Source organism: Procambarus clarkii, chromosome 69 (genome assembly GCF_040958095.1).
Source record: "Procambarus clarkii isolate CNS0578487 chromosome 69, FALCON_Pclarkii_2.0, whole genome shotgun sequence".
NCBI classification, from domain to species: Eukaryota; Metazoa; Arthropoda; class Malacostraca; order Decapoda; family Cambaridae; genus Procambarus; species Procambarus clarkii.
In genome coordinates, this window is record NC_091218.1 from 19,626,459 (window position 1) to 19,648,490 (window position 22,032).

At 36.2% G+C, this 22,032-nt stretch overlaps 3 protein-coding genes across 5 annotated transcripts in view; all 3 read right to left on the reverse strand.

Annotated features, from left to right (window-relative positions):
- Positions 1 to 223: 223 nt before the first annotated feature.
- LOC123772245 (early growth response protein 1-like) lies at positions 224 to 682 on the reverse strand. Its single transcript, XM_045765328.1, has one exon. The coding sequence runs from the start codon at positions 680 to 682 to the stop codon at positions 224 to 226; it is 459 nt and encodes a 152-aa protein (XP_045621284.1).
- Positions 683 to 3,038: 2,356 nt separating this feature from the next.
- Positions 3,039 to 10,850, reverse strand: LOC138355878 (sal-like protein 3). The gene is made up of 4 exons (XM_069311424.1): positions 10,610 to 10,850; positions 6,373 to 6,635; positions 4,118 to 4,315; positions 3,039 to 3,395 (listed from the first exon to the last, which is right to left on the reverse strand). Exons 1-4 carry the CDS (start codon positions 10,848 to 10,850, stop codon positions 3,039 to 3,041), a joined length of 1,059 nt encoding a protein of 352 aa, XP_069167525.1.
- The window catches only part of LOC123772107 (protein tramtrack, beta isoform), a 76,671-nt gene continuing 58,581 nt past the window's right edge, over positions 3,943 to 22,032 (reverse strand). For 2 of the 3 annotated variants that reach the window (XM_069311144.1, XM_069311145.1), the window contains exons 7-9: positions 13,692 to 13,950; positions 12,580 to 13,314; positions 10,715 to 10,853 (exon numbers count right to left, since the gene is read on the reverse strand). In XM_069311144.1, the coding sequence (XP_069167245.1) occupies positions 12,614 to 13,314; positions 13,692 to 13,950 (960 nt within the window). In that variant the 3' untranslated portion in view covers positions 10,715 to 10,853; positions 12,580 to 12,613. Of the gene's footprint in view, positions 10,854 to 12,579; positions 13,315 to 13,691; positions 13,951 to 22,032 lie in introns of all 3 variants that reach the window. The other variant, XM_045765077.2, reaches the window with a different exon arrangement.

Here is a 22,032-nt window from a genome sequence, read left to right on the forward strand (position 1 = left end):
TACAAGTGTTTTACACCTTTAGCAAATTGTGGAATAATAATACTGTACATGAAATGAGTGAAATGATTATTTGCTGATTTAACTACTTAACACAAATTAAACATTTGAGAAGAAACATTAACTTTATGAAAGTAATTGTCAAAAAAGGAGTCAAATCTCATGGAAATACAATGGAAAAAAAAACACGTAACTGTGTAACCCAGTACAGTATATGATTTTAATTTTATTGTGGTGAAGGTGAACAGGAAGCTGTAGTTGAAAAGTCTGTGTTAGAAGGGTTACATGATGAAGCCAAATCAGTTGAAGTAGTATTATTAGAAGCAGGCGAGTATGCAACAACGGACTGAGAGGATGCTGGTATCTGGTTTAATGTTATTTGAGATGAAGTGTTTGAGAGTGAAGATAAATGTTGTGTGGAGAGTGCTCTGGGTGAGGCATTAAGAAAGTTTGCAGAGGGTGGCAGCTGGTGTGAAGGAGTTTGAGAAGGTGTATGTTTCCTTTTAAGGTGTTCTTTTAGGTGATTTCTTCGAGTAAATCGACTGTTGCAGCGGTGGCACCTGAAGGGCTTCTCCCCCGTGTGTAATGTGAGATGTCGCTGCAAGTAGCTGGGGAAGGCGAAGGTGCGAGGACAGTAGGGGCACTGACGGCCACCAGTCTCTCCAGTCAACATTCCCGCTGCCATGGCCTGGTCTAGGGCGCCCTATGGGAGAGAGACACCATTAGCCGGGCAGAGAGGATGATGAATGAAGAATGCAGGCCTGTTCAGTGTCAAAACAGTTCCCTTGTGCCTGACATTTCCTTCCAAAATGTGATTTTTATTCAATAATCTTCATATTTTTTAAAGTCTCCATGCAAGAAATGAAACACTTAAGCTCAATCCTTAATGCTGATTATAAGTAACAAGTTAGGAACTATGATGCACTTAGTAGTCATGACTATCCAAAAGTCTCAGACTAGCAAATACATTATTTTAAGTTGTCTGAGGGCTAAGACTTTCCTTGTATGGGTGTGTTATAGTTAAGGAAATAAAACAGATTTTGCTAATTATTTTTATTGGTAACTTATTTATGTAGTAATACAGTACAAATAATTAAGGCAACTTATAAAGAGCAATCAATCCTGGGTAAACAGCAGTAATGATGATTCAGCTAACAATCCTGAATGAACTCCTTTGTGATATTTCCACACCGAGTTCTCACAAGTTTAGTTAAAGAGTTACTTACAAATGGATACTGATACTGTAGATGAAAGATGAGAGATGTTGAAAATGGCAGTGAATGCTAGTGGCAAAGGTAATACAGTATCATCACTAAGATATTAGTGATGATATTACTATTATCTGAAGTGTAGTAGTGTAGTGAGTAGTTCTCACTACAAATATTTATTCTATCAAACTCAATGAACTTAAGAGATATTTCCCCAAAATATATTGTTGCTAATTACGATAGCATACTAGTTTCTCAAGCATTACTATACTGAAGACAAGAAATTTCCAACATGGGTATAAGCTGCCAATGCAAAACACACAAAATATTGTACTATGGCTAAATAATGATGAAAAATGTAAGAAACGTAACAGATGAGTCCAGACATAACCATGACTGATCTTGAACCAGCCTATCATATTGTTCACATTTACATAAATTATTATCTTCACTAAGGAAGCCTACGTTTTACCAAAGTCAATTTAGACTTTGATCTACACCACTTTGATCTACAGTATACTTGAAGCCCGACTCTCAACGTACCTCAACCACTTGACCTAGAGTTGGTGGATAGCCTGACCAATAACCATGTATAAAAAGACTTCACAAGACACTTACAGTACTACCACACTTGCTCATGGTACTGAAACGCATTCTCTAATCAAAGGCTTATGTATGCATAGAAAATAAGTATGGTATGGTATGCACAAATTTTATGTTGCGATAAATATATTCGGCAAAACCTATTTTTATGGACAAAATGTGAACGCGAAATAATAAACTACCGGTGACAAAAAATAAACCTTTTGTTACAGTTATTTCTACTTTAATAAAAAGAAATATCACTCCATATGAAATTGCAACACTGTCAGAACTATCAGTGTTAGAATGTTTCCAAGATGTGAGCTGCTTCTTATCTACTTCACACCTCTTGACAGCAACTCAAGAAAACAGGGTCCCATTAATGATCACTGCATACATTTTCTTACTTACATATCATTATGAACATCTCATAAGCTTAAAATAGCCAAATCTAAGAAAAATTATTAGTTTCTATGCAATGTAAATTATGTAGTTCTAAATTGCAAAACAATGATTTCAACTAAATTTGACAAGAAGATGTTGGGAAGTTTACTGAGATACATACAAACTCAATTCTTTAATACAATACTCTAAATTGTATTAATCAAATGATTAACTGAAATTTTGGGAACCATGTGTCCTTTATTTTAAAACTTTTTATTATTTTTTTCTACTTACTAATGATTGTACAGTACAGTACAGAATATGTCAAAATTCTATGCTGCATTATTTTATGTTATTCATTAGAATCTTAGCAGCAGCAGAATTTCTTAACTTTGCTGTCTGCTATTATAAATATATATACCAGGGTCCTAATATATTGTATTGTACTGCATTGTACAATACTGAGGATTCACTCAGGATTCACTGAGTGAATCACTGAGGATTCCCAGAATATATAACTCGTATGGATTGACTGCATATCATGTCTAATATTCAGCGACCTAAATTGGCTTATATTGGTGAACTTTATTTTTTTTGTTTCAAAAATTTTGGGTGTGATTAGATGCAAGAAGTCTGGACTCATTGGAAGGTCTGGTTTCTTGCAGGTCTGCATTTGATCCCAGATGGTTCAAGTGGTTGGAGATTATTCCTTCCCTCCATACTATCCCAGATCCTTGTCTTCATATCCCTTTCCAAGTGCTATATAGTCATGTTGGCTTAGCACTTTCTCCACATAATTACATTACCTTAGATGCAAGGAAGCTAAGAAACATAAGAGCTAATCCTAAGGAATTTTTAATAAATATTTTATAGAGAATCCCCATAACTATTTCCTAAGCTTTTCCCAGTTCTTTCCGACTCCATCTCAATCCCGTGGGAGCGAATTAGATGCCGCTTGAGGTTGCCCTTCAGTGCTGTACGGAATGTACATATATTGCAGGCGAATGGCTTTTCTCCAGTGTGTGTACGAAGGTGACGTCTCAGATCGGATTTTAAGCCAAATCTCCTGAGGCAAAATGGGCAATGATGGATAATTCCTCCCATACTAAAGTCCGTAGAGGCAACACCAGCTGGCACATCCGAAGCTGAAGACACTCCAGGAGGAACACCCAAGATGCTCATCAGCCCCACATCGCCAAAACGTCCGCAACTGCCACCTCTTCCCTAAAACAGGGAAATCATCACATTCACTCACATTGGACTAATATTCCCATTCTTATTTCAACTTTATCTATACTGTATACAGCAATGTATATGAGAAAACATATATACAAGATGCACATCAAAATATCAGTATCATAAAAAAAATCCATTAAAGAGTACACTTACTATTCAACTGGTAATTCTAAATGAATGACATCTTTTAAGTAATGTACATCCTTAATACTTTAGAAAATAAAGGTCAATTCATAAAGCAAAGCTCTAAAATAAACAGTCCCCAAGATATGAAATATTACTAAGAACAGTAGAGGCTCTCGGGAAGCCAGGCATAGTTTTAGATAAATCAGGTTGACTTATTTAATTGTGAAGCCTTTGGCCTTGGATACAAATGAGCCATATATTTAAATGCTGTAAGTTTATTATTTGAACAGCATGAAAAAAATTTGCTTTCAAGGGCGTGAATCAGCGGAAACCTGAACATTGGTTCTTTCTCTCCTTAAATCAATAACAACAATTTTGATACAGCCTATAGGATAGTAAATAAAGAGTATGGCATAAAAGGTATATTCAGTATAAAAATTCTACATGTAATAAAAAATCAACACTTATTATAATTCACAATCTTTAATAAAAATACTGTTCTTTATGACATTTTTAGTCCTGTATTCATGAGTTTGATCACTGAAGAGGTAAGTCTTATATCTGGCAGTCAGGGAGAAACAAACTGACACCTGCTCTTGTTCTTGTTCCTTGGTACAAGGAACCTTGGTACCAAGGAACAAGACCTTGGTACCAAGGAACAAGACCTTGGTACAAGGAACCTTGGTACCAAGGAACAAGACCTTGGTACCAAGGAACAAGACCTTGGTACAAGGAACCTTGGTACCAAGGAACAAGACCTTGGTACAAGGTTCCTTGGATATCTGTCATATCTTTCATGTGCACTTTACGAACTCATCAGTTAATGAACTGTTTCTTGAAATTAATAAATTTTGCACTCTGTAAAAATATAATACTGTAACTTGTATTTTTGGGGCAAATTTGACTGTCTTAAAAATGAAATATTGAATGTAATAAAACGTCCTTTGCTGGTGGGTCACAAGTCAGCCCGTCCTCCTAAGGTTTCCCAACGGTCTTTTAAAGTATCCTTTCCTAACCAACCAGAGGACCCAAAACAGAAAACGGGACAGTATGTCACTTTTGCAAGCTGCTTCCATTTTCTAGTACAACAATTTTTGGCCTTATGTAACACATACGATTGAAATGCAATGTTCCTTGTAGAACAGGTTGCCCAAATAGCTTCAAGAGGTTAACCCTAGTACAACTAAACCTTAGACAAACACACCAGGCTCCTAGGATTAATCCATCTCCTACTGGAAGCAGGGACCAGAATATGGTTCACTCAACAAGTCAAGGAAGCAAGAAAATTAGAGACCAACCACAAAACCTGGGAAAAAAACAACCAGAAAACTTAGGGGCACTAAAACAAGTGACTGTCTGAAAGGAAACAAGACAAGCAATTGTTGCCATAGGGTAAATATCCTTTCCTTGATGCACCCTACTGCCTCCAGATGGCAACCCAAGTTACTCAGGGTCTCAGTCAGTGTTACCATAACCTAGAGCCACCCATGCCAAGACCACTAATTTCACAGCATAAATGGAAACATGGTGTGGGCGGGAATCTTCTGGGAGCCCACAAGAAAAAGGAATTTCATTTCAGTCAATGCTTGATTTCTGAGATGGGCCTCTCATTAGGTCTCCAAGTTTACTCAGTACTGGAAAACAGAAAAGGCAGATTGGGTTTATAAATGGGAGAACTGCTGGCGAGGAAGGCCTTGGGCAAAAGTACACCAGCTGTACACCAAATGCCCAAGTGCTGTGAGGCCAAGGGACATTCAATAACAAACAAGGGGTTAATATCAAAGGAATAAAATTCCCACTTCAGGAGAAGAACAGGAAGCTTTCCAACCCAACAGGCAGAGGGAGAAATAGAAAAGTGAAGAAAGGACAAGAACACCTTCACACAATTCAAAGATCAAAAGGCTGTGGGAGGGAGTGTGAATTGGTCAGAGATGAAAGAACACTTGAGACAGCTGGAGATGAGAAAACACCCATCATCTTAAAGAAAGCTAGAAAAAGAAAACAAGGATACATCCCCCACCATATGTAACAGAGGGCCTTTGCTTTGACCAAATGTTACAAAATGACAGTACAGGCATCAATTGACAAATCAAGACAGAAAGGGCATTCCCCAAGGATAACGGACAGTTAACAGGGAGAAACAGCTCATCACCTGCTGAGTGGAACAGGTAGCAGTCCCTCCAAAATACCACACACTGCTATTGCAAAAAAAGGAAGATGCTAAGAAACTCTACACAATACAGTACATGAAAATTGATGGAGAGCCTCTACTGTCAAAGTAGGGTGTGCTGCTGAACCTAATAGGACAGGTGGAGTCTCAGAAAGGGAAGGGGAGACTGTTGAAACAATGGGCGAACTAGAATGGGAACCAGGGAAGAGTACTGGAAAGTTTGTAAGTATAAATGCCCCAGGTATAATAACTAAGAGGAAGTGCTCAAGAAATGGATTTTGCTCTGTGTTGATACCACTAGATAAACACCAAGCTCAGATCTGTTGCAGTAAGCAGACAATTAAACAAGTTATCATAAAAAAAGCAGTAACATAGCTTATAGTGTATAGCTTTATAGTGCCATTCAAGCTATGGGTAAAACCAAGGTACCATACTGTGAATACTTATATGCTACTCAAGATGCCTATATGAAAACAGAAGTAGTAGTAGTAGTAGTAGGCATCCATCAGTCTCAGGAGACTATGGAGTTGCGCTCTGGTATCAGCCTGGTCTGGAGTGGCCTCACCAGGGCGCAAAGCCAGGGTAGGTTGATTCGGGGGAGAAGCTGTTACCCAGGCAGCAGGTCCCCCCCTCTCCACAGGGCTGAAAGCCTCCAATGGAAAGGCATACGCCAATACGATTGGTTCCAGCGCCGTCACAGGAACTGAGAGTTCCAGGGATGACCTCGAAGTTGGTGAAAAAGGGAACAGGAACCTCCAACCCCGGAGACTGCCGTGAACGTGGCTGGAGAAGAACCACCCCATCAAGGGTATGAACGACCCCAGCCTCCTGAAGCAGAGCCTGGGCCACACGACCCTCAGGAGGTGGACGTCCCGCACCGATGGGTTCCAGACAAAGTTCGTCAGAGCCCCCTTTCACCCAAGGCTGGCCTCCTTCAAGACCAAGTAGAAGGAAGTGATAATTATTAAATACAACAATTATTATTATAATAATTATATAATAATAATATATATATTTAATAATTATCCAAAGCAGAAGTACTGTACAGTGTATAAGCTTAGTTATAATAAATAAATCCCATTCACTGCTAAGTGGTTCTAACGTATGATTTAAGATTGGGTATATCCCAATATACCCAATTTAAGGAGATTGACGGAGAAGATTTTATGGTTATTTCATAAATCTGTGCCTTCTATGAAGTGTGTGACAGTTTACAAGACAATTTTGGTAATAACGGCCAAGTTTCCTTTCCATTAGTTCTGCATCACTAATAAGGACGAGGTTTCTCATTTTCAGTTTTGATGATATGAAGCCGTTGAGAAATACTGTATCAGGTTTGATGTTGCATAGCTTATTAGATAAAGCTATCCATCCCTCTCTCCACTACATAAATATGGCTGAATGTATTACTGCGTAGTAATCAAGGTTTGGGAAAGAGAGAGCATATTTGAATGGCAGAATAGTCGATAATTATACGATCACGTACCCAACAAAACTACACTCGTTTGTACCAGTGAAGTTTGTTCCAAAAAACTACCTGCCTGGTGGGGTTCTGGGAGTTCTTCTACTCAAAACTATATGTGACAGATTTGATTCTTTCCAAATGAAACTACCCAAGTCCCAATTAATAATTTTCACATGTTTTAAGAACAAATACTGTACAGTATGTAGTTTTTTATTTAAGTGTATTATGATAATAAATCTACATAAAATTAAAATAATTGTTATACAGTGCAGTATAAATAAAAAGTAGATTGTAATGTACATGTACTATGTAAAGATTTTGCTTACCTTAACAAGAGTAAATGTAGTGTATGCCTTTCTTAACCATCCACTATATGCGACACTTTACAACCATTTAACCTCATAGGCACAATTTAGAAAGTATACACAGCATATGTTTCACCCTGCCTCTCATCACATCAACATCACATTTTTGCACATCAACAAAATTCACAGTTGTGTTGATGTCATCACATCAACATCACAGATTGCACATCAACAAACTGGAAAAGGTGCAAAGACATGCCTCTAAGTGGAGGCTCCCAGAACTGAAGGACAAGAGTTACGAGGAGAGGTTAGAGGCATTAAATATGCCAAAACTAGAAGATAGAAGAAAAAGAGGTGATATAATGCCTACCTACAAAATAGTAACAGGAATCAATAAAATTGATAGGGAAGAATTCCTGAGACCTGGAACTTCAAGAACAAGAGGTCATAGATTTAAACTAAGGAAACAAAGCTGCCAAAGGAATATAAAAAATATTCACTTTCACAAACAGTGGTAGACGATTGGAACAAGTTGGGTGAGAAAGTGGTGGTGGCCAAAACAGTCAGTAATTTCAAAGCGTTACATGACAAAAAGTAATGGGAAGACAGGACATCCACGAGCATAGCTCTTATCCTGTAACTACACTTAGTTAATTACCCTGCCTGTCATCACTACACAGCATACTTTCCACTCTGCCTGTCATTACTACACAGTATACTTTCCACCCTGCCTGTCAGGAAGACTGTATACTGTATACTGCCTGTCAGGTATACTGTAGTGAAGTTCCTTCACTACAGTATACTTTCCTCCCTACCTGCCATCACTTCACAGTATACTAATGCCACAATCATAATATTTTCATTCACTAATATTAATGTAACTTAGAACATTGGTTACAATAGCTATAATCTTGTCAGAAATTAAGTATTGTACACAAGTGTGAGACTGCTTTCCATATTTGGACCAAGCTGAGAACAATTTTCAGTTTCTTTTAAAGCTGTAGCAAATTTAAATCTGTATTATGATTCATTCACATATAGTAATACCATATTATCTAAATAAGTTTTTAGTGTGTAAAATCTTAAAATACAGATTTTATGAATAAATTGTTGTAAGTGTTGGCAGGCAATGAAAATCACAAATGGTTTCCTATTGTCTGGGTTAGGAATTTCATTGGACTTATCAAGGGTGTACTATGTCACCAATTTACAATACTCTGGATGTTGGACTTGTCAAGGGTGTACTATGTCACCAGTTTACAATACTCTGGATGTTGGACTTGTCAAGGGTGTACTATGTCACCAGTTTACAATACTCTGGATGTAATGCTCATCAGACACCCATATCTAGGGGACCTATTTACTGCTATACTGTACCCAGGAACTTGAGGACAATCAACTGCATTAAGATTAGTATAGGCATAGAATTTAGAAAGAAATAGCAAACAGAATAAGAAAAACAGTGTTATTGTGAAAAACAACTAAAACAAAAATAGAGGGACAGACAGGAATGGAATTTCACTCAACATAACCGATCAATGAAAGAAATAAACATTTTCTCCGTAGTTTTAAATCTTGTGAAAATTAGTCTATTTATAATTAACAAATACTGTACACAAAATTCATTCCACACATTCAAAGGATAATTACCCAAGAATATATTTTAATAACATTTATTATAATGCTTCAAATTCAGTGAGTCAGAAAAGAGGACATGAAAATAGCACAGAGAAAGAGATAGTGAAAAATAAACAATGGCATACTGAGGAAGATTAGGCAAATGGAGAGAATGAGAGATGGCAAGTGGGTGGTTTAAATATCTAAATACAGAGATGGGAACAAGCCAGGATGACACAATGAGACTATGTGAGTGAGTGATGTTAGTTATGAGAACATGGACATTTGTTACAATATAAATATTTAGAGGAAAGGCTGAAATACTCTGTGCTGGATATTAGGAAACTGTGTACTGGTATACTGTATGTAGAAAGAAATATAGCAAAAATTCTGTGTGGTCAGTAAAGGCTGCCTCTCCATTTTATGATTCACTATTAAAAATGTTCCGTATTCAACCAGCTGCAAGAAACGAGTAATTCATATGTACTTTATAATAAAAACCCTTTGAAGTGTGCTCCATAGAACTAAAATAACATAGTTCCACACATCACTAAATAAAAAAAGGAATACAATGCAGCTTTGTTAATATAAAAGCAGCACATCACAAGGTGATAGGGATGAGGGATAGTGCTTTGTTTTCCCCTGTAGTGAATTCTCTAACTCTTGTGGGATATAAATATATATTTCTACTACATAATGCACATGGAGCACGTCTCCCCACCTAATTTGGACTTTCCTCTTTCAGTCATATGTATGAAATTTTATATCTATAACATAAGGATTTCACAACTGTAATTCAAAATATATATTCATCAAAAATAATAAAAATGTATTCTTCAATATTTGTGTAAATAAAATGTCAAATATTAACTCACATTAAAAACACAAATTAAAACAATTGAAATATCATAAAAGAACGTGAGAAGATATTACAGAGATGAGCAAGATGCAATTACTGTCTTTAAGTGAAGGGAGAGCTTTCACTAATTTAATTGTTACTATCAGCAACTAGCATTAATATATGTTTACAGTTCATTACCATATAGGGAAAAATTCCTAATTGAAACAGTGGTCACAAGTCTATAACTTGTATACTCTTACAGGTAAGCTATTGCAATAGTTCCAAATTGCTCATTTGAAACAAAAATAGAATGTAAAAGTACACAAATAAACACTTGCTACTTAGTGGATGCTACTATTTCTGAGCATAGTACAAATATTTGATTGACAAATATGTTATCTTATTCCAGTTGAAATTGCAGAAAATATTTATCACCAGTCATCATCTGGGATCTTCCATGGTAAAATTTAAATCCTAATTTTTTTATTAGCCCGAGTTTTCATAAGCATGTAATGTTTTCAGAAGTAAATTTCTTCAAATTTTTTCACATATGATCAACTGTCTGTATGCAGGAAACCAAGTTCTTGTTCATTACCAACAGCCTTAGCAATATTTTAAAAAGGTACTGTATAATTAAGGTAAGACTTGAGTTAGTTTTACATGTTCAAAAGTTAGTACCAATGGCAGTATGTTTGCTTAAGAGGTGCTTCTTTAGGCTAGACTTGCGTGCTGTAGTGTGTTCACAATATGGGCAGTTGAAAGGCTTCTCTCCCGTGTGGATTCTCAGATGACGAGTTAGGTCTGACCGCAAGAAGAAGGGCCGTGAACAAAAGTGGCAAGTGTGAAGTCCTCCTCCTGACGGTCCAGATGGTACAGCGGGTGGCAACCCCGACGGCAGCCTCGAAGGCAGAACTCCCATCCCCTAGAAGAGGAACAGCAGCTTCACAAACCACTCGTCATACCTCCCAATAATGCCAGCTAACAATTTCAAAATAAACTAATAAAAAGAATAATGAAGTCTACAATAATACTATATAATATACTGTTTATATCACAATGCACACTATAAAATATACCAACTCACAAGGTACCGAAGTTAATATACCTCATAACCTGATTAAAGCAACAGACAGACAGTACACCAAACTCATTCACTTTAGCGATACATCAAACCAAGAGATGCTAACATACCCCATCACACAAGTTACTTTTACACTTACACACACACACACTAAAGATATAAAAAAAAGCTCTCTTTTGCAAATACTGTAGTGGTAGACAGGACAGACAGTTGGAACAAGTTAAGTGAGAAAGCAGTGAATGCCAAAACCATCGGTAGTTTCAAAGCATCATATTACAAAGAGTACTTGGAAGATGGAACCACCTTGAACATCTCTCTCATCTTGTAACTATACTTAGGTAATTACACATACAAACACATCCACACATGCAAGCATTCACACCACACAAAAACATTTCCCCCTTACCTAAACAAAATAAACCTGATCATCTAACATAGATGTTTTCAGTCACTCACCACTTCCCATCGAGGGACAATGAACAAATAGAAATCCCATTAAAAAACATACAAATCAATACAACTGATAAATAAAATTGGGTTTGCCTTCCTAAATGCCAGATATGCCCATGCTGAAACAAATTAATAAAACAAAGTATTTATAAAACAAAATGGATGGCAATCCAGACCAATTAATCCTTTTCAAATATTAAGGCATTAATTAAAAAATGTAAAAAGTAATACTGTATATAATAATAATAATATGTAGCCATACAGACAAATGTTGACTAGTATATGCAGCTACTGTATCTTTTTCTCTCCATTAAACGTTTATTATAATTATTATGCAGTTAATAAACATACAAACAAATCCCTCTCATTTATCATTTATTCATATATCTGACTTTATTGAAAACATTTGGACATCTCTTATGGCAAACAATAGGTATCGCAATTAGTTTATAAATTATATTCATCCTTTTTTATTTAAATTTATTTAATTTATTTCCCTCTTAACACCTTGGTAATTTAACTACTGCATTGGACACAATATTTCCAATTTGTGTGTAAGCTCAAAACATTTTGTTCTCATTATTTAATTTTATTTGTTAACACTGTCTCATTAATGCGATTTACTTGATATCACTGACAAGATTGAGAATAACTCCAAAATTCTACATGTAAGAACACATATTACACCATTTGTTATCCTAACAATCTTTCAATTAAACTAATTTCCAAATACCTGAATGGCATACCTACTCTTAGATGATTCATATAAAAAAGAACTTTCTTTCCCTGTGTCTGCAATACAGGTGCATAAATCTCTAGAATCATAAGTCAAGTGGAAACTATGCATTCTCATGAATTTCAGCTACAGAATTACCTTTCAGTTTTCCTTAATTCATGGAACAGTACTAAATGAATGATTTCTTTTAATTAACTACCATCTAGAAGTTAATAAACCATGATAAATTTTTCCCATAAAGAATGTAAACCAACATTAATTCAGACAAGTTAAAAAATGAAAAAATTATGTAACAAAGTACAGTAGCATCTAAATAATGATTCAACGTAAGAAATTCTACTGTGAAGACAACCTGATCTTACAAAACAAACACACTATCACCTTGCCCAGCTGGTCAAGCAGTATAGCTGTCACACTATTCGGTGTCACTGCCTGAGGAATGAGACGTGCCACTGTCCACAGTGTCATTGGATGGACACGTACTAGATGCAACTCCTGCTACATTTTCAAGATTCTGTGAGGAATGTATTGCAGCGAGATGTGCAGTAGTAGTACTGTTCCATGCCTGAGGTACTGCATTTTCATTTGTGCCACTCGGCAAGCATCTATCAGATGAGGAGACGGGAAGATTATCACAGTCTTGTAGGGGATGAAACACAGGAATGTCTAGATCTCCTGTTGGGTTCCAGTTTTGGACTGCTGCATTATTGGTTGTATCTTGTGATGTACACACACTAGAACCTGGTAAATTTTCCTGTTCTTGTGATGGATTATATGTAGGGAGATGAGGAGTTAAAGCATTGCTCCAAGACTGAGAAGCAGCACTATCAGTAGCATCCATCGATGAACAAGTGCTTGATGCAATCCCTTGGATGCTTCCAGATTCCTTGGGAGGATGGAAACCAGAAGAATGTGCAACTTTTGTGCCACTCCATGACAGAGATGCAATATTATCCGTTGTTTCATTTGTATTGTTCCGCCCTTGTGCAGATGCTAACATATGTTCTCGCTGCAGCAGAGAAAGAACAGCTGGCAATGTTGGAACTGTTGCACTGCTCCAAGAGAAACTCTGTCCACTAGTGCCAGATGTTGATGCTTCATTTGACTGTTGTCGTCCTAAAACAAGGAGTCAGCTTTCAACCACACATAGACAATATTACAGTTTATATCAACACTAACAAATGTTGGTATTTCATGCATGTATAAGCAGGACTGTTACTGTTCAATTTATAGTAAAAATGATCAAAATATGATCAAGTGGCTTTCATTAATATTGTGCTTTTTATATTACAGTATTACAACAGAAGACCAATCAACTCATGCAAGAAAGTCATTCTTAAAAAAGTGTGAAGGTATACTGTACTTTAGATAAGACAATGTCCTAACTTAAGCACAAAATGGAACCAAAGATGTGACAATGCTAATAATCCTAGAATGATTATAGCTCAAGACAACAGCAATACTGAGCTTGTCTGGATTATCATCCAACACACCTTGAACAGCCTCCATATTAATGCCTTGCTCAACGACATTATGACGACTGATGAGATGCTTCTTGAGGTTGTACTTGATGGCTGTGCTGTGCTCACAGTAGGGACACTTGAAGGGCTTCTCGCCAGTATGTGTTCGTAGATGTCGGGTCAAGTCAGATCGCAGGAAGAATCGTTTTGGGCAGAAGGTACACTGGTGACTGGCCCCGAGGGAATGACCAGCCAGTGCTCTGGCCCACACCGTTGTCTTGCCTCCACCGCCCTAAAACACGGACACCAATTTTAGGGAAAAAATCTTCAAAAAATGTACACTTGGCCAATCTAGTGCATTCCTTCTAGGAACCCTCTTGGATAAAACTGAATTAAAATACAATGATTATTCTAACTTTAAATTTGTAAGTGAGAACATACAGATTTCATAACCAATTCTGCTGTATTTTGCACAGATGAATGCACCTCTTAAAAAATGTCTTTCCAGCCTAGGTGTACATATTTTGATGTTTTACCCCTCTCTGCCACTCAATACACAATCATTCAATAGAAATACAACATTCCACACATACATACCAATATAAATCACATCTGTAGGTGTTATATTCTTTGCATGAGATGCTTATACAAAATTAACTAGGAAAAATTACAATATATTTATTATTTGTGATAATTTTTATATGTAATGCATTAAACTAATTTTTTTATAAGCAGATACAGTACTTTTTTGTTTAATTTGTCATAATATAAGCATGTAAGGGGTACACCAAAGTAGCACAACTGTCACCTTTTATGTGATAATCATGTTAAAAATTTAAACTTGTACGAGAACAGAGCATAACAAAACAAGTGTTTACAAGACATTTACGTTCTTCAATGCAAGCCCTGAAAACTGAAATTTTCTACTGTATCCCTGCTATCCCTCTTCCCCCAACACTCCATTCTGCAACAATACTAACCGACCCATAGCCTAAACTGTTCTATTTCCTCTTGGGAGCGTCCCATCAGGTGGCAGCTACAGCAAAACTCTCTGCAGGAAGCTCTACCATATTACTAAAACTTTCAAGCTCTTTACCCTCCTCTTAACTTTTTTCAATGCTATTTCATTTTCCCTTTCATGATACTGTACTGGTCCTCTTCCTCTGCTCTATGATACTTTTACTTCACTCTAGTATGCTTATGTCATTGAACAATTCTCAGCGATTCGGTTAGCATGTCACTCCTATCCATTGCATTGCATTTCATCCAATCTATCTTTAATTCTCTCACACGTACACATGCTAAGCTATACCCATCACACATACAACTAGCTGCACCTATATAAACAAATAATTTTGGCTACTTGTACAGTACTCTTCAGCAATTTGCCTCTTTCCAAACTCAGTTACCCAGGATACTCCGGTATGAACATTCCTTCCTAGTATTAAACTATTCACTTCTCCCACTCATTTCACCTTCAATATTCCCATCTTTTTTTAATTTATCATTATCCCCCAGATATTAAAACTTGCAACTTTTTCAACTACCGTATTTGTTCCTATTTTCACCATACAGTTCAAATTGTTCTTGTCTCTCCACTTTTATAGAAATCTAAAAAACCAGTAAAAACCCATTTCCTTCTTCACACCATCAACAGTAGATAAAAAAACAAGTCAGTAAGAACTACCGGTACTCTTCACCACACAGTCCACTCCCACTTCAAGAATTCTTTCCTTTACCTCCCTATATATATATATTAAAGAGCCTTAACCCTTTGTGCTTCTCATGCCTTCAACCCTTAATCTCTTACGTTTCGATCAATAATACGTTTCTGGGTTTTTGTATTAAAACAATGGTACAGGTACAGTATAGTTCTGGAATGATGTTAATGAGATTGCATTGTTGAACTGCTGAAGTGCAAGAGTAAAATTAAGAAACAAATCAAAAAGCTATTTGAGAAGTTACTTTTGTTTACAAGAGCAGTTATAGTTTGTGTTGTAAACTTGAAACTGAAATTATGTAAGGAGAAAGTCCTGAAAGTTTGAGATATAAAGCAACATGCATTTACTGCAAAATAATTGCAGAGAAAGGTACTTTGAAAAGAATGATTAAAATTATATTATTCATGCTTTTTATATGTATTTAGGTAAACTATGCAAAAGTTGCATTGCAATACAGCTCAATCTAATTTGGTTTACATCAATCCTCTCTACAACCTGAAGTGATAGATATTTGGGTTGGGAAAAAGTAAAAGGTAACAAATATTCGGTACATAAGCCCCCCTGCTGCATGAGGTCAACTATACGTTGGTTAAATTACTTTTAGTTTTATGTTGCTATGGTGACTAATTGTATCTTGAGGGAGCACCAGGAGTAGTTCATGAGATTCACCACGACTTCTCTTAAATTTTTGTTGCTATTATTATGTTTCCGTGGATTCCACAATCCCAGTGTTAACTGCAAATGCAGAGTAATGTATAAATCAGGTATTCATGTTTAATATACCGGTATACAGTACTGTATTCACTTAAAAGTGCATCAGTCTTCTTTAAATCTGAACTTTCACACACTGTAGATAATCCAAACATTAGTAAACATATTATACCACCAAGTATTTTCATAACTATTGCGTATAATAGATATAACGCTCTCAATGTATATCGAGAAATATTCCATTATACAGAGAAAATGTATTGAAATAAAAGACCAATTTATAGCATTTGAAATGTAATATAATTGAATAGATACATTATAACAAACAAGTTCTATGCTTCTACTACTAACATTTGAAAGTCACTGTACAAATCCATTACAGAATACATTTTAACAAATTTTAAAATATTTCCATGTAACCATACCAAGATATTTACGTTTGCCAATTACATATTCTTTAGTACTGTAACAGGAACAGTAATATTTTTATCCATAATAATTAGTAATAAAAACTATGTACAAAATTGCCCATCATCCTCATCTTCATTACTACTTGCATTACAGTAAATCAATTTTATACATAAAGTTGTAAAAGAACTTCAGTCTTGAAACATGGTAAAATTCACTCTCCATGGAGGCATAAAACTTACAATATTCCTTCAAATCTTTTTATCTATGATCATTTAGGTCTGCTAATGCATTACTGCTGCTTTCACTCATCCATTGCTGCTAGCCAGAATTCCAAATAATTATTAATATGTCTCACTTGAAAGTTTCCATTATCTAAAAATGTCAGAATATATTATGCATATTTACATATCTTCTTTGACCCTTTTCTTTTAACTTCTGATTCTTGTTTAAACCTCACTTTCTTATTTACCAAGACTTGCATCTTTCCAGAATGATTTGTTTTACTAATGGTATTTAAATTTGCAGTTTTATTTCTTCTCACCTAATTATAACTTCATATATACTCACAGAAATCACATTAGTATGATGCATCAAATAAACAAATCCACAAGGGCCGTTATGAGGGTTCAAACTTACGACGGGATGATCCCAGACACTGCCTTAGTCGACTAGGCCAGAGCCTGAGTGCATGGAGGAATTGTGTAAAACCCTGGTTTGTGTCTCAGAGAGGCTGTAGGATCCGTGTGAAGTCAGTTGAATTCCTGGTTGCAATTCTTTTCCATGTCGTGGCCTAGTCGACTAAGGCAGCGTCTGGGATCATCCCGGGCATAAGTTCGAACCCTCATCACAGCCCTTGTGGAATTGTTCATATATACTGTACTGTATTGTGCAAAATAACCAAAGTGAAATTGGAAAAAAAAAAAAAAACCAGCTGGAGCATTCTTTATTGCACTGCCTTTCTGGGATACAAAAAGGCAGTGCAGTAGTTGTAAAGGAAGCGCGTATTGGGAGCAGAAGTAATAGCCAGAGAGGCGGTAAAACATTGAACGGGATCGCCCATTCTTGTGTAAACATATGAAGCTCCAAACGGGAACCATGGATTAAGACAAGAAGCAGAAGTGTGAGAACCAAGACAGGCACCTGGATATACAGTATTAAGAAAACAAACACCAGAACAAGGATGCCTCAAACTACAACATTTGAATAATCACAAAGTGAGAAATGTAAGCTTAATCTGAACATAAGTTTAATCTGAATTAAGAAGAATCTCAATCAAATTCAAGTAAAATCAATATTACCCTTTCTACTTTTTTTTGGTACGGTATTCTGATTTAATGTCCAAATCAGTAAATTACTTTATATATACAGTACAGTACTGCATATGAAATATGATAATTAACTTTCATTCTTATTAAAGCTCTACTCTTCCTTCTGAGATGCAGTCCATTCACGTGATGCTTCATAGTTGCTTGGATGGCGCTGCGACGGTCTTGCTTCATGTAGATCGGCGTTCAATCCCAACCATCCAAGTGGTTGGACACCATTCCTTTCCCCCATCCCATCCCATATCCTTATTCTGACCCCTTCCAAGTGATGTACAGTACAGCTGTAATAGCTTGGTGCTTTCTCATGATAGTTTCCTTCCCTTCCATAGGTATTAGCAAAGCAAACTTATCATTACTCTCCTAATTATGTAGTTCTATCCACTGTAACTGTGTCATTTATTATTAATAATAAAGCTTAAAGAAATATACTTCCATATTTATCCCTTACAATTCAACATAATACATTATTAAGAACATCCCATTATCATCTGAGTATAGGTATATCTTATCTGATTATAAGTACATATCAAAGGCTTAAGCTGAAATTATTTAATCATGTTTTAGTAGTACATTGCAATGTACCTATCAAAGGTGCTATGAACATTGAAAAATGAAACACATCAAGGTGAGATATACAAAATCTTCCTATAGCAAATTTGAAGAAATGAAACTTGTATTACCCATATTTTAGGTCAAAACTTATTGGCCAAGAGTGTCATATGAAATACAGTACCATACTGTAAAAGGTGTCTGGATCATATTATATCATCACGGCCTACATTTTAACTCTCTTTGAATCAAAGGAACTTTCATGTCAGAATCGTGTAGTTTAGATGAGAGCTATGCTTGTGATGTTCCGTCTTCCTATGACGTTTTGAAACAACTAACGGTTCTGACATCCATCCCCTTCTCACTTCACCTGTTCCAACCATCTACCACTCCGTTTGCAAAAAGAGAACATCCTAATATTTTTTCGGTACCTTCGTGTACTTAGCTTGAATCTATGGCCCCTCTTAATTTTGAAGTTGTAGGTTTCAAAAATTCCTTTTGTCTATTTAATCAATTCTTGTTAATATTTCGTAAGTAGTGACCATGTTGCCGCTCTTCCTTATTTTCTAGCTTTTGTATGTAATTACCTAAGTGTAATTACCTACCTGAAGTTACAGAATGAGAGCTACGCTAGGGATGTCTCGTCTTCCCAGTGCTCTTTTTACAGTAACACTTTGAAACTACTGACGGTTTTAGCCTCCACCACCTTTCCACTTAATTTGTTCCAATTGTCTACCACTCTGTTTGCAGAATTGAAGTTTCTAATGTTTTTTGGGGAACCTTTGTTTCCATAGTATGAACTTATGTCGTCTTGTTCTTGAAGTTGCAGTTTTCAAAAACCTTCTTTGTCAATTCCTATTACTATTTTGTACAAAGTGATTATATCACCTTTTTTTATCTTCTAGCTTCGGTATATTTAACGCCACTAACCTTTTCTCGTAGCTCTTCTTTTTCAGTTCCGGAAGCCATTTAGTTGCATGTCTTTGCACCTTTTGTAGTTTACTGACATGCTTCTTGAGATATGGGGACCATACAATTGCTAACAAATTTTAACTTTGGTATCACAAAGGTAATAAACAATTTCTTAAATATTTCATCATTCAAGCATTTAAAAGCGATTCTAAAGTGTGTATGTAAGTGTGTGTAATTACTTTAGTGTTTTTACATGATGAGAGCTACACTTCATATTCAGAGGTTGAAAATGGGAAAGATTTACGGAAAATGAAAAGAAGATGTGTGACACATTAAACGAAAAGTTCCAAAGTGTGTCCATACAAAATTAAATCTTCAAGGAACCAGACACAATAAGAATTCCAGAGAACAACATAAGAGCACATAGGTGTGTCTAGAGACACAGTGGAAAAAATGCTCAAGGAGCTAAGTAAGAACAAAGCAGTTGGCCCAGATTGAGTTTCACCATGGGTTCTCAGAGAATGTGCACCTGAACTCAGCATTCCACTTCAACTGATTTTTCAGGCATCCCTGTGTACAGGAGTCATAGCATATGTGTAGAAAAAGGCAAACATAGTTCCAATCTACAAAAGTGGCAGCAGGGAAGATCCCCTCAAACATAGACCTGTATTGGTGACAAGTGTAACAGGCAAAACATTGGAAAAAATAATTAAAACTAAATGGGTAGAACACCTGGAGAAAAACGATATAAGACCATCAGTATGGTTTTCGACTTGGAAGATCCCGTGTAACGAATTTACTGTTTCTATGATCAAGCCACAGAGATTTTACAGGAAAGAGATGGTTGGGTTAACTGCATCTACCTGGACCTAAAAAAGGCTTTTGACAGAGTTCCATATAAGACACTGTTCTGGAAACTGGAACATATTTGAGGGGTGACAGGTAAGCTTCTAACATGGATCAAATATTTTCTGATAGAAAAATGAGGGCAGTAATCATTGGCAATGTATCGGACTGGAGAAATGTCACAAGTAGAGTACCACAGGGTTCAGTTCTTGCACCAGTAATGTTCATTGTCTACATAAACAATCTACCAGATGGAATACAGAATTATATGAATATGTTTGCTGATGATGCTAAGATAATAGGGAGAATAAATAACTTAAATGATTGTCATGCCCTTCAAGAAGACCTTGACAAAATAAGTTTATGGAGCAAAACTTGGCAAATGGAATTTGATGTAAATAAATGTCATGTTATGGAATGTGGAATAGGAGAGCGTAGACCCCACACAACCTATAAATTATGTGAGAAATCTTTAAAAGGAATTCTGATAAAGAGAGAGATCTTGGGGTGATTCTCGATAGGAAACTATCACCTGAGGATCACATAAAGAACATTGTATGAAGGGCTTATTACCACTTTCTAACTTCAGACTTGCTTTTAAATACATGGATGGCGAAATACTAAAGAAATTGTTCACGACATTTGTTAAACCAAAGCTTGAATATGCAGCGGTTGTATAGTGCCCATATCTTAAGAAGCATATCAACAAACTGTTAAAGGTGCAAGACATGCCACTAAGTGGCTCCCAGAACTGAAGTACAAGAGCTACTGAGGAGAGGTTAGAGGCATAAAATATGCCAAAACTAGAAGATAGAAGAAAAAAAAGAGGCGATATGATCACTACATACAAAATAGTAACAGAAATCGATAAAATTGATAGGGAAGAATTCTTGAGACCTGGAACTTCAAGAACAAGAGGTCATAGATTTAAACTAAGTAAACAAAGATGCTGAAGAAATATCAGAAAATTCGCTCTTGCAAACAATGGTAGACGATTGGAATAAATTAGGCGAGAAGGTGGTGAAGGCCAAAACCGTTAGTAATTTCAAAGCGTTATATGACAAAGAGTGCTGGGAAGATGGGACACCATGAGCGTAGCTCTCATCCTGTAACTACACTTAGGTAATTACTTGTGGTATCCCATCTTCCCAGCACTGTCATATAACGCTTTGAAACTACTGATAGTTTTAACCACCACCTTCTCACTTACCAGTAACTTGTTCCATCGTCTACTACTCTGCTTGCAAAAGAGAATTTTTCCATTTTCTTTTGGCACCTTTGTTTCCTTAGCTTGAATCTGTGACCTCTTGTTCTTGAAGTTACTGGTTTCAGGAATTCCTTTTTGTCAATTTGGTCGATTCTTGTTATTATTTTGTAAGTCATAATTATATCACCTCTTTTTCTTCTATCTTCTAGCTTTGGAATATTTAACACCTCTAGTCTCTCTTTGTAACTCGTTTTTCAGTTCCAGAAACCATTTTGTAGCACGCCTTTGCATCTTTTCCAGTTTACTGTATTTAAAAGTGATTCTGAAGTTGGAAAGTGTAGCGTATGCTCCTCACACAATACCTGTTATGCGGTCCTCTGGGGACAGTTTACTATCCAGAACTACACCAAATTTCTTTTTTTATCAGTTCTTTATTTCATTACCAAATAATTTATAGGCTGTGAATGGTCTATTTACTCCTATCCTACATTCCATAACATTGCATTTATTCACATTCAATTCCATTTTGCCAAGTGTTGCCCATACACTTATTTTGTCCAGGTCATCTTGAAGTGCATGACAATCATCTAAGTCTGTTCCCTAGTAGCTTTGCATCAAGAGCAAATACTGAATGTTCATACAGTTCTGTATTGCTTCTGTTAGATCGTTTATATAGACAATGAACATTACTG